The 13,331-nt window shown below is 39.5% G+C and overlaps 1 protein-coding gene across 5 annotated transcripts in view; it reads right to left on the bottom strand.

Moving 5' to 3' along the window:
• Window positions 1-5,818: 5,818 nt before the first annotated feature.
• Window positions 5,819-13,331, bottom strand: part of Nr3c1 (nuclear receptor subfamily 3 group C member 1) — a 117,341-nt gene continuing 109,828 nt past the window's right edge. For all 5 annotated transcript variants that reach the window (XM_040741879.1, XM_013112724.3, XM_005069186.4 and 2 more), the window contains exons 8-9: window positions 10,900-11,057; window positions 5,819-9,883 (exon numbers count right to left, since the gene is read on the bottom strand). In XM_040741879.1, the coding sequence (XP_040597813.1) occupies window positions 9,731-9,883; window positions 10,900-11,057 (311 nt within the window). In that variant the 3' untranslated portion in view covers window positions 5,819-9,730. The remainder of the gene's footprint in view (window positions 9,884-10,899; window positions 11,058-13,331) is intronic.

Below are 13,331 nucleotides of genomic sequence, written 5' to 3'. Positions count from 1 at the left end.
TCAACATAAGTGATTATATTTACAAATAAAGGACCTTGGTTTTTCCTTTGTGATTTAGGTGTCTTTTATTCCTATTTCTTACCTTATTACATAGTCTACAACCCTCACATTTCCTGTTTGAATGGAACTGGTAGGAGTAGATGTATACATTTTGTTACTGATCTTGAGAGGAAAGTTCTCTTTTTCCATTGAGAGATACCTTTCAGAAGGTTGAGGAAGTGATTTATATTCACCCAGTGCCTTAAAAAATGTTGCAATTCATGCAATGTTTTAGATCCACTTAACCAGTCTTCCCTTTTAATTTTTCTGTCATTGTGAATTCTACTTTGTGTGTGCATATATGCACACCGCTGCTAGCATGTGTGGAGGTCAGAGAACTGGCTGAAATTGATTCTCTCCTACTGTAGGTCCTGGGCATGGAACTCAGATGGACAGGGTTGGTGCCAAGTGCCTTTACCTGCTGAGCTATCTTGCCAGCCCTGACTGTTTTTAATGTTAATATAACTCTGCACCTGTGGGATAAACTATTGGTCATGGTGTATTCTCCTTCTGATATATTAGATTTTGTTGCTAAGACTTTGTTTAGAATTTTTGCCATCTATGTTCATAAGGGATATTAGCCTGTAGTTACGTGTAACTTCTTTAACTTTGCTGTCTGTTTATTGAATATAACTAATCCAGAGACTGTCAAAGTAGCCTGCAGTTTCAGCATTATACTGCATTCACCAAGCTATGTAGTCATCACTGGAATCAGTTTTAGTTCACTCTGTCACCAGTAAAAGCTGCATCTGTATTTTACTTTTAATGGTCATATATAATAATTCCATTGTATGCTTACCTGCTTTCAGGGCTCGTATATTTTGGGTATCTATTTTCACCTGGCCACAATTACTTGAGAGCCCAGAATTTCTATTATATTTTAGATGTCGGCTGATGGTCTAGCCCCTGTGGGGAATGGCTCCTATTCTAAATAGCTCTGGGCCAGGGCGAGTCTACACCCACCCTGAAGGCTAGTGAGACATGCTGGTGTGGAGTGCCTGAGGGCTTGCGTACGTGCTGCAAAGGAGTGTCTCTAGGATAAGGGAAATATCTGCTATCAGCCATTTATACATGATAATAGATGCTTCTGCCATTGCCCCCACCTTTGGATGGTTACTTAAGATGTTGCAACATAAACCGTGGCCTTCAGTATTAACTGATTGCCCTCCTGTCATGGCCAGATGTCTGTCTCTTCTTTAACGCATTGGAGTTAGCCTATCCTGTGTCCACTCTCCTCCACTCAGGTCGGACCTAGGGGTATTTGGCTGGTTCCGATTGCAGCCACAAAGACATCAGTCTGTAAAAAATGGCGCCCAATGTGAGGCTGAGAATGGGGGCGGGGTACGGGACACAGAACTGATGGACACCAAGAGAAACAGAAGCTGCAGGTGTACAAGTCTGAGGAGAGCGCATGCAGAAAGAAGTGCAGTGAGTGAATGGCAGGAAGTCAGGAGTAAAACTGTATAGAACTGTATAATGGGACACACATAATTGTATGATTCAGGAAAATATTAGTCAGAGGACAAGGAAATAAAGTGTGCTTAGTTAAGAGTGAAAGTGTGTAAATTGTAGTTAGGGAACAGAAAGATGTCAGTCAGATGGTGAGTGAGAGGTGATGAGTTAGCCTCCGGAGTGAAAACCCATGTAATTGTAGATGTGAAACAGAGAAATACTAGCCAGATGACAGAGAGAAGTGAGTTAACCTTGAGAGTAAAAAATCTATAGAATTAGTGATATGAGACAGGGAATTATTCGTCAGATGATTGTATATTTACTTGGGTATATTTTAATAGCCAGGAGAGCAGAAACAAGTACAGAATTTTTAGGGTTTGAAACTTTTGCAAGGATCCTTCCCCCTGACAGAAGCCACCTCCGCAGCTGTCTTAGAGCTGTGCTGGGGCTTAGTGAAGCCAAAGCGCAGCCCCACATCGTGCTAGGTTGCCAGGACCTGCGGGTGCCAAGAGCTCAGAGTTGCTATGAAGGTGCCTTTTGACTTTTCAAGCAGCTGCAGCCACAGATGACCTGTAGCCCCAGGCCCAGAGGCCAAAGGCAAGATAAGGCCAAGGCCATGCCTAGAAGCTTGCAGCCTTGAGAGCTGCTGCTGCTGCCTAGCCAAGTGTATGGAAAAACTAAAGCAGCCAGTCAGAAACTGTTTTAAGACAGTTCAGATTTTGGATGCTCATATACTCAAGGATTAGCTATAGCTGCTGTATTAAAAGACCAGCCTGGACTACCAAGTGAGTTCCAGGACAGCCTCCAAAGCCACAGAGAAACCTTGTCTCGAAAAACAAAAAACAAAAAAAACAAAAAACAAAAAAAGAGATTTCAATTAGTTTCATTTCACTAAACTAATCATGGCCTAGGAAGAAATATGGCTAAAAGATGTATGTTTGTTCTGTATGTGTGATGCAGCCATATGTGTGTTGAAAGGTGATTGTGACTGCTTTTACTTTTTGGCTGTTTTGCTACTATGCATATTCACATGTAGGACATGAAATGGTTACATGTTTTCATTGGTGTAGACAAATGGAAGTGGAAATGCGGAGTCATTTGGCTTGCATCTTTAATTCCTTGAGGACAGAAATGTGTCCATGGCGTTTTAGCAATGCCTCATGGTCTTTAAGTTGGAGCAGCTATATACTTCCCAACATAATGGGTCAGGAAACTGATCAGAAGTTATTTGTAACATGTACTTTTATGAACCTCTACTTTTTACAAATACTGTCTTTCCCCTTTAATATAACATTTTCTTGATCCCTTATAATCTTATCAAATAACCCTGGAGATTTTACATGTCCTACATTTGTATTTCCATCAGAACCCAATAAATATATTCAGAAGTACTTTGTAAGAAAAGCTACATTAACAAGATACAAGATGTGGAGCCTTGTTTCCCTTGGCTCTCGTTAGCAATGCTGCTGTGAATGCGTCCACATGCTTTGGTGGGGCACCCACTTTTTAGTTCTTTTGTATCTACATGTAGGAGCAAGTGACAGGGACAGATTAAAACAGCTTGAGCAACAGGAGCAAATTCAAAACAAAAATGTTGGCTCGGCAGGTAAAGGGACTTGCTGCCAAGTCTGAGTTCAATCCCTGGGACCCACATGGGGAAGGAGAGAATCAACTCCCACACGTTGTCCTTTGACTTCCACACGTGGACCATGGTGTGTGCACACCCTGTCTCCCAAACATGACAGAACGTAAAAATCAGACCCAGGGTGATGAATGCCAGACAGCAGCAGAACAAGGTGGCGTGTTAGTGGCTGTGCGTACTCTTCTTTGGTCACTGTCCCAGTTACTGATGGAGTATGTGTAGTTTGCTAGGAACACAAAGCTAAGGAGGAATAAAAATAAAAATAAAGGAAAAACAAGGGGGAAAAAGATGTGTCCTGATGAACAAAGGGAAGGAAACAGAGAACTGACTTTGAAACTTGAATTTCTGATTCTTTGTGGTTCTTCAAGCTTGTCCCTGCCATCTAAACCTCCTAGGACTGCTACTGCCTGGGGCTTCTATCTGTGTTCCTCTCACAATGGCATATAGGGATCAACAGAGTGCGAATGCCCCATCCCAATGGGCATCTGATGTGCTCTAAATGAACTCTGCTGTTTACAGATTCTGTTCTGGAAAGAAGCAGAGTGAAATGTTTCCCTTACTCAAGAACTACCTCATTTTAACTAAGAAACACAGGAAGCTTGATGAAGAAGCCTGCAGGCAAGAGCCTTTTAAAGAAGTTACTGTAAAAGCTGTTGGGAAGCACTCCCGAGATGAGCTGAAGTCTACAAAAGTTTCACTTGGACAAAATGGCTCTGTATTTTCAACTTTTATTATTTTTACATCCAGGGTTTGCATAGTTTCTTCTTGTTGTTGTTAAAGTAGGACCAGATTCAACTTGCATCAGTTTTCATTTGTAAACAACTTTCTCTTCAGCTTGATGGTAATCTCTTTGTATCCTTTCTCCTGGAGGTTTGTTCATTTGCTTTAAGTGCTGTTAAATGATACACAGATTCCTTGTACATTTGAAAAACCAAAGGGTTTTCTAAAATCTCTCTGGAGTTAATTTCTCACCTTCTATCGCTTTTAGCCCTGAAAACATACATACAAGTCCCATTGTATAGACTGAGCAGGTTGTACCATGCATATATATATGAGTGATCACACATGCATGCACACATGCATGCATCCATGTGTCATGTAACAAGTTAATGAAGGAAAGAGACCATGAATTTGAACAAGAGCAAGGCGGTTATATGGGAGAATTTGTGGGAGGAAAAGAATGGGGGAAATGATGTAACTATAATCTCAAAAAATAATTAAAATAATTAGAAAACTGATGTAGCAGCAAATGGGCTTGAGAACATGTGAGAGGACAAGGACTCACAAGATTCAGCTGGTGCTCTTAGGAGCTGCTCACTCCTCTTTCCCAGAAGCGGTTAAGACATGCGCTCCAGAGCCGGGTGTTCAGTGTCAAGTTCTACTTAGCCATTTCCAAGTCTTGTAAGCCTTGGAAGATTACTCAGTTTTTCAAGCCATACTTCCCTCCTATATGTGAGAATAAGAATACTACTTTATAGAACTGCAAAGATTAAGTATGATGATATATTGAAACATGTTATACATGGTAGGTGCTCACCGAAGCAGCCGGCAATTTAAAAGCAGAAAATATCAGTTGTCTGAGAGGACATCCAGAGACTTGCTACCTGATACTTGGTAACTAAAGGGCTTCATTACAGAGGCTTCCATTGTAATTTTAGTTATTGAGTTACTAGTATCACTTGTCTTCTATTTATTTATTCATTGAGTAAAGATTAACTGGTGTAGTATGTGTGAAGGTACCTTATAAAAACAGGATTATACTTCAGAGTAGATGGTACAGCAAGAATGGGTATGGGTGGTTGGTTTGGTTTAGTAAGAACTCTCGCTTGTACACATGGGTATCTGAGTTTGAATACCCAGAATCCATGTAAACAAGCCAGATGTGGACATTCATGCCTGTAGCCCCAGCACTGTAGGGCAGACAGACAGGTCCTGGGAGCTCTCTAGCCAGCCAACGTACCTGAACTAGTGAGCTTCAGAGTCAGTGACAGACCTTCTCCCAAGGGGATAAGGCAGAGAGCAACAGGGGAAGATATCAGTGTTTTCTTCTGGCTTCTGCATGAGCATGCAAAAGTATACACTGCAGACACTGGTGCATTATCAAGGGTATCTGTACTGCACCTTAAGACATTGAGAAAGGAGTTCTGGACTTCCCAATCTCAGCGTCTTAAGTGTCTTAAGCATTGCCATTTTTTTGTATCTATATAGTAAGCACGCAGCCAATAGCTGGAATACACAAGACAGAAACAACAAATAGACTGGAGAGATGACTTATCACTTCCACAGCCTTCATCTTCTGAATTGTACAGTTGTTGTTTACTTATTTGCATTTCTAAGAGAAGTATGGATTTTAAATCAAGCTATTAATCTTTCTTAGGTAACAGCTTACATAAATATATCATCTTTGGGGATAAAGATTGTTACATTTGAAGCAGTTACAGGAGTCAGTTTCTCCTGCATTACTATCCTGTGAAATCTTTTATCCTGTGAAGTCCATTAGCCTTGTGTACATGGGTGAGATGATCTTTAGCATTATCTCAGTGTGACACTAGCTGTCACACTGGCATTTAAGTGTCCACCTTAAGTTCTGAATACCAGAACTTCTGCTACTAGTAGAGTGAGGAGGAAAAACCAGGAGAGTTGTAACTACATAAGTTCTATGAAAGCAGGTTGGGAGGCACATAATGAAAAAGCAGATATTTTTATTATGATGTTTATCCATATTTGGCATTGCTATAAATGGCCGACTAACATTTACTGCCAATTCAGTACAAATGTGTGGTTTGGGAATACCAGAACAGCAAATTTAAATGAAAAATAAAAGTTAAACATTTCCACACAAAATTTTACAGTCTGACATTCACTGTGGAGGTAAAAAGACAGTTTGAAACTACAGGTTATTCAGCATGAATAAAAAACTACAACTTTTATTTTTAAACAGGAGTCACTGGTTTTAATTTTTACACATTTAAAAATTACTGTGATAAAAAATAATGAAAAAGCTTCTTAATAATGCCATACACAGTATAATATAGATTTGTCCCCATTATATAGCATTTGTTTAATATACAAAATAGAATATTGACACACTGAAATCTATGTAGTTAAGCAGGTTATTTAGAAGGGTATTTTCATACAGCCATTTATCAGAAAATAAAATCCTTTCAGGCATAGTCTAGACAGAAGCCAACCCTTTCCTGAAAACCTGGTCATCAAGTCTGATGGACCAGGCTGACTGAAAGCCTGCAAAATGAGAAAACTTCTATCTGAAGTGGTTTTCAGTGTCTTCTGAACACTTTTATTTTACCTCCTAACACTGAAACCAGGCACATAAGAAACACATTCAACTACAGCTTATGTTGGGGTGACCAACCAAGACCTAAAGCTCACTGAAGGCTACCATGACCCTTGAATGTTGACAGATCCAAGCACAATACCACGTTTCATCTCATGGTGATATGGTCTCACAGTACATAAGAGGGAGCAAATACCAAGATCAATGTCCATCTGGAATTGCTCGTCCTGCCCCATGCCTGTCCTGGCCCTACTCTGCAGTGCTGGGGAGCACTCCACATGCTCACTCGAGTTCACTCTGCGCTCATCGTGAAAGACTCCACACACTAAACATGCCCCTGGTCCCTTTGGGGGTGGTCTGGCTTGCTTTGTCTTTCCTCAGAGGAGGCTTCCCTTCCCTTCCCCAGGCTTCCTGTCTTCTCACTTCTGCTTATACAGTATCCCAAGTCAATGCCTAAAATACCCAGAATATCCCTTTTTGTCCTACCAGAAATTAAAGATAGTTTTCAAGATCTACTGTGAGTCATGCAGGCATTTCTCCAACTCTCAGTGAAGTTATTATGGATCTAAATAGTCTGGAATGGTATGGAATCACACACAGAAACTGAAGCTCTCAAACAGTGCCACAGCTCTTTCATGTATAGTCAATCAAATGAGGACAGTGCTTTCCCCACACACTGAGGGAGCACAGCTCTTAGACGTATAGTGGAAAGCTTTCTATAGTAGAGTCATGTGTCTGTTGCCTTCTGGTAATAACAAATCTTTTTAATTTTTGGAGCTATATTTTTTTTTTGAGAGCCAAGCTGGTTGGGATTGACAGTAGATTTATGTGTGATGTGTTTTTTGGTTTTAACCATATAACATTCCATAAATGTACAATAATCTAGTTTTGAGAAGCTCATTTTGAAACGTAACACTGTCATTGATAATATTCAAGTGGTATTTCTTAGGCACCATAAATTTCACATCCAGCTGGGTTACAATTATCTTAAAGTACTTTGAGACCAATTTAAACCATTACAAAGTGAACATTCCCTTTTAGAGAGAATTCAAAAAGCAAAGGATTACACTTTTTTATTAAATAAATTTCTGCGAAATACTGAAAATAACAACATTCAAAAGCATTCAAAGAAAACATAAACATGTCCTCATTTTACTTGGAAATAAACTACTTTAGGACGGAAAGGATTAGTGTATTATAGGTGACCTATGGGATTCTGTAGTATTTACATATTGCTGGTACCTCTACTCACACCATTGCCTAACTTCTAAAGCCTCTGTTCCTGGTGACCTGTGGGGAGGACCATGTGAAACAACCCTGTTATTAGATGGTGCCTATAACTACATCAGCACCCCCTTTCTGTCCTGCTCCTGTACATCAGTGCAAGGGGAGATTTAATAAACTAACCTTGCACCGACAGGATCAAGGTTGGATAAGGATGGTCAGAATGGGAGGTAGGGAATTAGTTTCCCATGATCTGATTGGGTCAAAGCCTCAGCAACCTCCACTGCACCCAGGGCCAGGCTCCATCTCCTTCTTCCTATCCTAGAGCAAACCAGTTTTGACTTCCAAGACCACTGAGGCCTGTATGGATGCTCTCACACACTATAAATCATATAGGATATCCATCAACATTTCTCTGACCCCTACAAAAAATATATAACATGTCATGATAAAACATCTCATCTAAAAATCACTCTTATTTTACACTGTACAGCTATTTTACAATCATTTTAATAAATTGCATGTAAAGCTGCAGTAGCCCTTCCCTTCCCAGATTAGTGAATACCAATATGATATATATCTGAAACTATAACTAAATAGAAAAATACATTACAAGTTCATATTTTTAATATTAGATTTTCAGTTTTCTATTACAGAAATAATTTGGCCACCTTAAGTAGAAATCAAATTTTTTTGTGGCTTAGTAAGTGTGTTAAGCTTTGAGTTTACAGAAAGTTGGTAAGGTGCACACAGAAAGGGCTACCACAGCTTCTGTTCTGTCTACAACAATAACTCTCAGTGTGAAGAAGTTCACGAGGCCTGTGTTAAATGCTATGGCACATGTAGGATGTGTGGCTGACAAACATGGATGTCTGACATTCAGTTCTGCATAATAAAAATCAGTAGCTGATTTTCCTGCACCACCAGGAAAGTTAGACTAACTGGTGACAGGTGGGGATGTGAAAATGGGTGTCTAGCCATTCTTGCCGTGTCAGAGATTAATTTGGGGTAAAATTTAAGAAGAGAAGTTACTTGGTCTGATCTAAAGAAGAATTTCAGCTTTGTCACACAATCTGGAATCACAAATGCTAAGATGTTACACGAACCATTCCAGAAGGTCCTGAAAGAGCTCATTACAAACTTTGTTGTCATCTCACCATTGTAGAGATGGGGTACAAACTGGGCCTTTTGGTAGTTACTGTCTTTAACCAGTCTTTTGTGACTGTCACCCACAATTTACCCAGCGGCTCACTGGACTAGGTAGGTGCTCTACACCAGTTAGGACGGTAATCTGCACAACCTATCTAATTATCCATGGAAGCAGATATATACAAAGTAAGAGCTTTTGACAGGAACACTGGAGATCTGAGTCAATTTTTGTGGTCTTCTGATAGCTAAGAGCCATCAGGGTAGAAGCACCAACCCATTTTCACACAGAAGATTAATGTTTAGAGTTTAGGAAAGCTATGAACTAGCTGCCCATCTTAAACAGCTGTACAATAACTTGAATACAAAATTATTTAAGAAAAAAATGAGCAAGCATAGTTCACTGAATATAAAGGAAATTGTTAAAACCAGACAGTAATAGCTATAAAAGGCACAACTTCCCTTTTCTGATATACACTTGTAAACTTTTTTTCAGGTTTCCATGCATAAATCAAAAATGCTATCCTAACTATACATGGGAAAATACACCAACAGAAAGTCTAGAAGTTTTATCCAGCCAACTGAAAGTATGAGCAGAAAGCTGATCACATGGACTTTGGGCACTGGTGGTTTAGGTGCGGTCCTTCACCAATAGTGGAGATAGTGGACATACCTCCATGTAACTGTTTTTAGTTTCTGTGATATACTAACCAATACACTTCACTGTCTGCTTTCCCATCACTTAAAAGTGATGACTCAACTGCTTCTGTTGCCAAGTCTTGGCCCTCTATAAACCACATGTAGTGCGTATTTAAAACAAAACAAGACAAAACAAAAAGAACAACAAAACATCTACAAGACAAGTTGATAAGTTTGTACAGTAAAAGCTATAAATGCAACTTTCTTTAAGGCAACCTTTCTTAGTAAGGCAGTCATTTTTGATGAAACAGAAGCTTTTTGATATTTCCATTTGAATATTTTGGTATCTGATTAGTGATGATTTCAGCTAACATCTCTGGGAATTCAATACTCATGGTCTTATCCAAAAATGTTTGGAAGCAATAGGAAAGGAGGTTTTCAACCACCTGCAAGAGAAGACACAGTGATGATGAGGGTTCAAAGCACAGCAGGGAGAGTGGTTTGTATCTGTTGGCCTCTTTTTCCCAAGTCTTGACTTTTATCTCTTTCTTTCATTGAAAACAGATTCTTTTCTCACATAGTATATCTTGACTATGGTTCCCCTCCCTCTACTCCTCCCATCTCCTCTCTGCCTCTCCTCCTGTTGGATCCACTCACTTTCTGTCTCTCATTAGAAAAGAACAGGTTTCTAAGAGATGATAATACATTATAACAAAATAAAATACAATGAGATAAAACAAAAATTATGACATTGGAGTTGGACAAAACACACAAGAAGGGCCCAAGAGAAGGAAAAAGATTAGGGGACCCACTCATTCCCACACTCAGGAATCCCATACAAACACTAAACCATAATATATATGCAGAAGACCTGGGCAGACTCTGATCATTTCTGTTGGTCTTTAAAATTTTTTTTTGATCTAAAATATACCAATTTTTATTGGAATTCCCCAGAGAAGAAACATCATTTGAATAAAATGAGCACTTAAGTACAAAAGACATTTTAAATTTCTTAAACTGTGCAGAACGAAAGCCTGGCTGCCTGTAATTCCAGGCCGCAGGATGAAGGAAGAGTGTGAGTGTGAGGCCAGCCTACTCAAGTACTGAAATACAGAAAGATGAAACTAGCATAATTTAATAGCTCTTTTATGTAGAACAGGTAATTCTACTTAAAAAAAATAGTGCGATTACACTCTGTAATAACATGGTAACTTTCATGGAAATCACTAGGCTAATAAGACTTAAGAGAAATATGTACAAAATTGAAGTTTACAAATTTAGCTTGAAAGATCATTAAAATATACAAATGGCGGGAGGGGGAATGACTTAGGATCTCTCCGCCTGGAGTCACAGAGATTCACTTACCTCTACTCAGCCTTCGCTGTGATTAAAGGCATGTGCCACCACACCCAGCCTACGGGTTTCTTTTTGTTGTTGTTTTGGCTTTGTGTTTGATACTTACATCATGCATGGAGTCCAACAGTTTTGTCAGTTGATAAAACCGCTGCCAGTTCTGACTGGAGTTTCCTTCCCTTTTGACAATGGCTTTTCCTAGTTCTTTGATATAGGTCATTCGAATCTCATCAAATAACTCTTGGCTCTTCAGACCTTCCTTAGGAACTGAAAGGTAAGGTAAGTTGCTGTAACTTGTCGTGCAGATGTCACTGTTACAACGTACTTTTAATGAAAATCCGGGCATTTTCAAAGGACTGGGGAACTAGAGTGAAGTGGAGGTGTATGGGGTAATTGAGAATAGGGTTCAAAACCATGGGTGAGCCAATTGTTTTCTATCTTATAAAATGGGAGCTGGTGATGACAAGCCTGTTTTGAAGATTAAATGATAAGTGATAACTTTGACTGGCATTCTTCACTTCCAGTTAGTTCTATTTCCAGTAGGACTTCAAGCTTTTTATCCCACTATCTACATAGTAAGCATATGTACCGTATTACTAGTTAATCAGAACTTGAAATTTAGCATGCAACATTAAAAATAAGTTAGTATACTAAAATTTTATGGTTCTAGTATAAGAGGAAAGATGATCTTTACTTTGTCATAGCCTACACACAGCCCTTTCGAGAGAGAAAATACTTGTTTCTGTGCACTTTTAAGAACTAGTCCTACCCCCCCCCCATGCAATCTGGACTGTAATATTGGGGTAAAATTTTATTTTCATATTACTCTTCAATACTCAGTACTACTAAGGTCTGATCATGGTCATTTAATCTCATGGATTTATAACTTCTGTAGATGGCTACATTTCTTAAAGTATGCTCCTATGGATATTGCCGGGGTCACAATGGTTAGGGTAGGAAGAGCTGGGGGTTTAATACAAACATCTCTGAGTGTCAGTACTTTGCAGAGATCTTAAGCTGCATTTTCCTGACTTAGGATTAGGTACTGTGTAACTCAGGACTGCTGATGCCAGAGGGCAGACTGCGTGGCTGTGACAGAAATGACAAAGTTGTAGACATTTGTTGATTGGCCTTTGCAGAAGTTTGCTGTCTCATATATTGTGTTATATATCCTTTTACTTCGGCCATTCAATGTCTTTATTTAGCACTTTTGTAAACACAGTAAAGTTGGGGTATTTTTAAAATCCACTCTTAAATTATGCTTCCAGCACTCAGTTCACCACCATTTTTACAGAAATTATGGATATATCTGAATTCATTTGAACACCCTTATCTGGCATCTTGTACTCCCTCTCTCCTCCGAACAACTGCAACTTTTGCTTTTTATTGTTATTTTGTTAGTACCCACCCCCATGCCCAACACAAGTTGACAATTTGCATTCTCTAGTTGTCACCCTTGAAATGAAACATTCATTTTTATCAGGTTCCCCTTTGGGCTTATTAGGCGATTGTTTTGCTGTTTAGTTGTTTTAACCCACGAAGATATTATTTGTTATTTTCTATATTGGAAGATGTCAGTTTAAATGTATCTATTTCTCACTCCCTTGATCCTTTCTTCCTTAGCAAACACCAGTTTCTTTCCTTCAACCTAAGTTTATCGTGTAATAGCATCCCGGTAAAGCCATGGTGGCAGTATTTCCACCCTGACCTCTGAAGCAGACTGACATGTTTGGCTGTCTGTATTTACACTGCTTGTTGACAAAACTGGTTAGAATCTGCCTGTCTCTAACTTCCTCTCCTCAGTATGCTTGTCCTTTATTTCCTTTCCATCGTGACCTCTTTTTGCACCTTCTACTTTTTTTTTAATTTAAAAAATTGTATGTGCTTAAAAGCACAAAGGATGTCAGCAAGACCGCAATCCATATTTTTAGTTACACAGCCATATTTGGTAACCAGAATAATTATCTTGTGTAAGGTACACCTGAGGATGCAAACGCCCCCATTTACAATCTTCTACTGTACCAGCTGAGGTTAATAGCTATTGAAAACACCACCAGGACAGGGCTGTCTAAAGGCAACATTAGGTAGTGTATAGTGCCAAGCAAAGGACTGGAGAGTCCAAAACCAAACCTTACACAGTTTTTCATTTCAGTTTTTTTTTCTCCCTACAAGGAGTTGCTTAACTGACAAGAAAAAAAACTAGACCCAGTTTATTATTAGTCAACATCTTCCTCTTCCTCTAATTTGAAGCTTCATAACTCTTCTCTTTTTTACTGCATCTTTTTTCCCCTTGTGCTGTAGGCTACATTCTCTTCCTTCCCTGCAGTTCGGGGCTTTCTCTCAATTGCATCAATGCTGTCCCAGCATCCCCAGCTTCTCAACAGCCCGATGGCCTGGCTGAAGCTGGCCTGTGCTCCTCCTGGCAGTTTCCACCAGGATGCAGGTGGCTCTTTGCTTCTGAGGATTGCCTGTGCTCACATTTCCTAGTTTCTCCTCTGTATAAAACTTTACTCCAAGGTGGGAGCAGGACAAGCTCGTGCC

The sequence above is a fragment of the Mesocricetus auratus genome, unplaced genomic scaffold, assembly GCF_017639785.1.
Source record: "Mesocricetus auratus isolate SY011 unplaced genomic scaffold, BCM_Maur_2.0 Super-Scaffold_6730, whole genome shotgun sequence".
NCBI lineage: Eukaryota > Metazoa > Chordata > Mammalia > Rodentia > Cricetidae > Mesocricetus > Mesocricetus auratus.
This window is presented reverse-complemented; position numbering and strand designations above follow the sequence as displayed.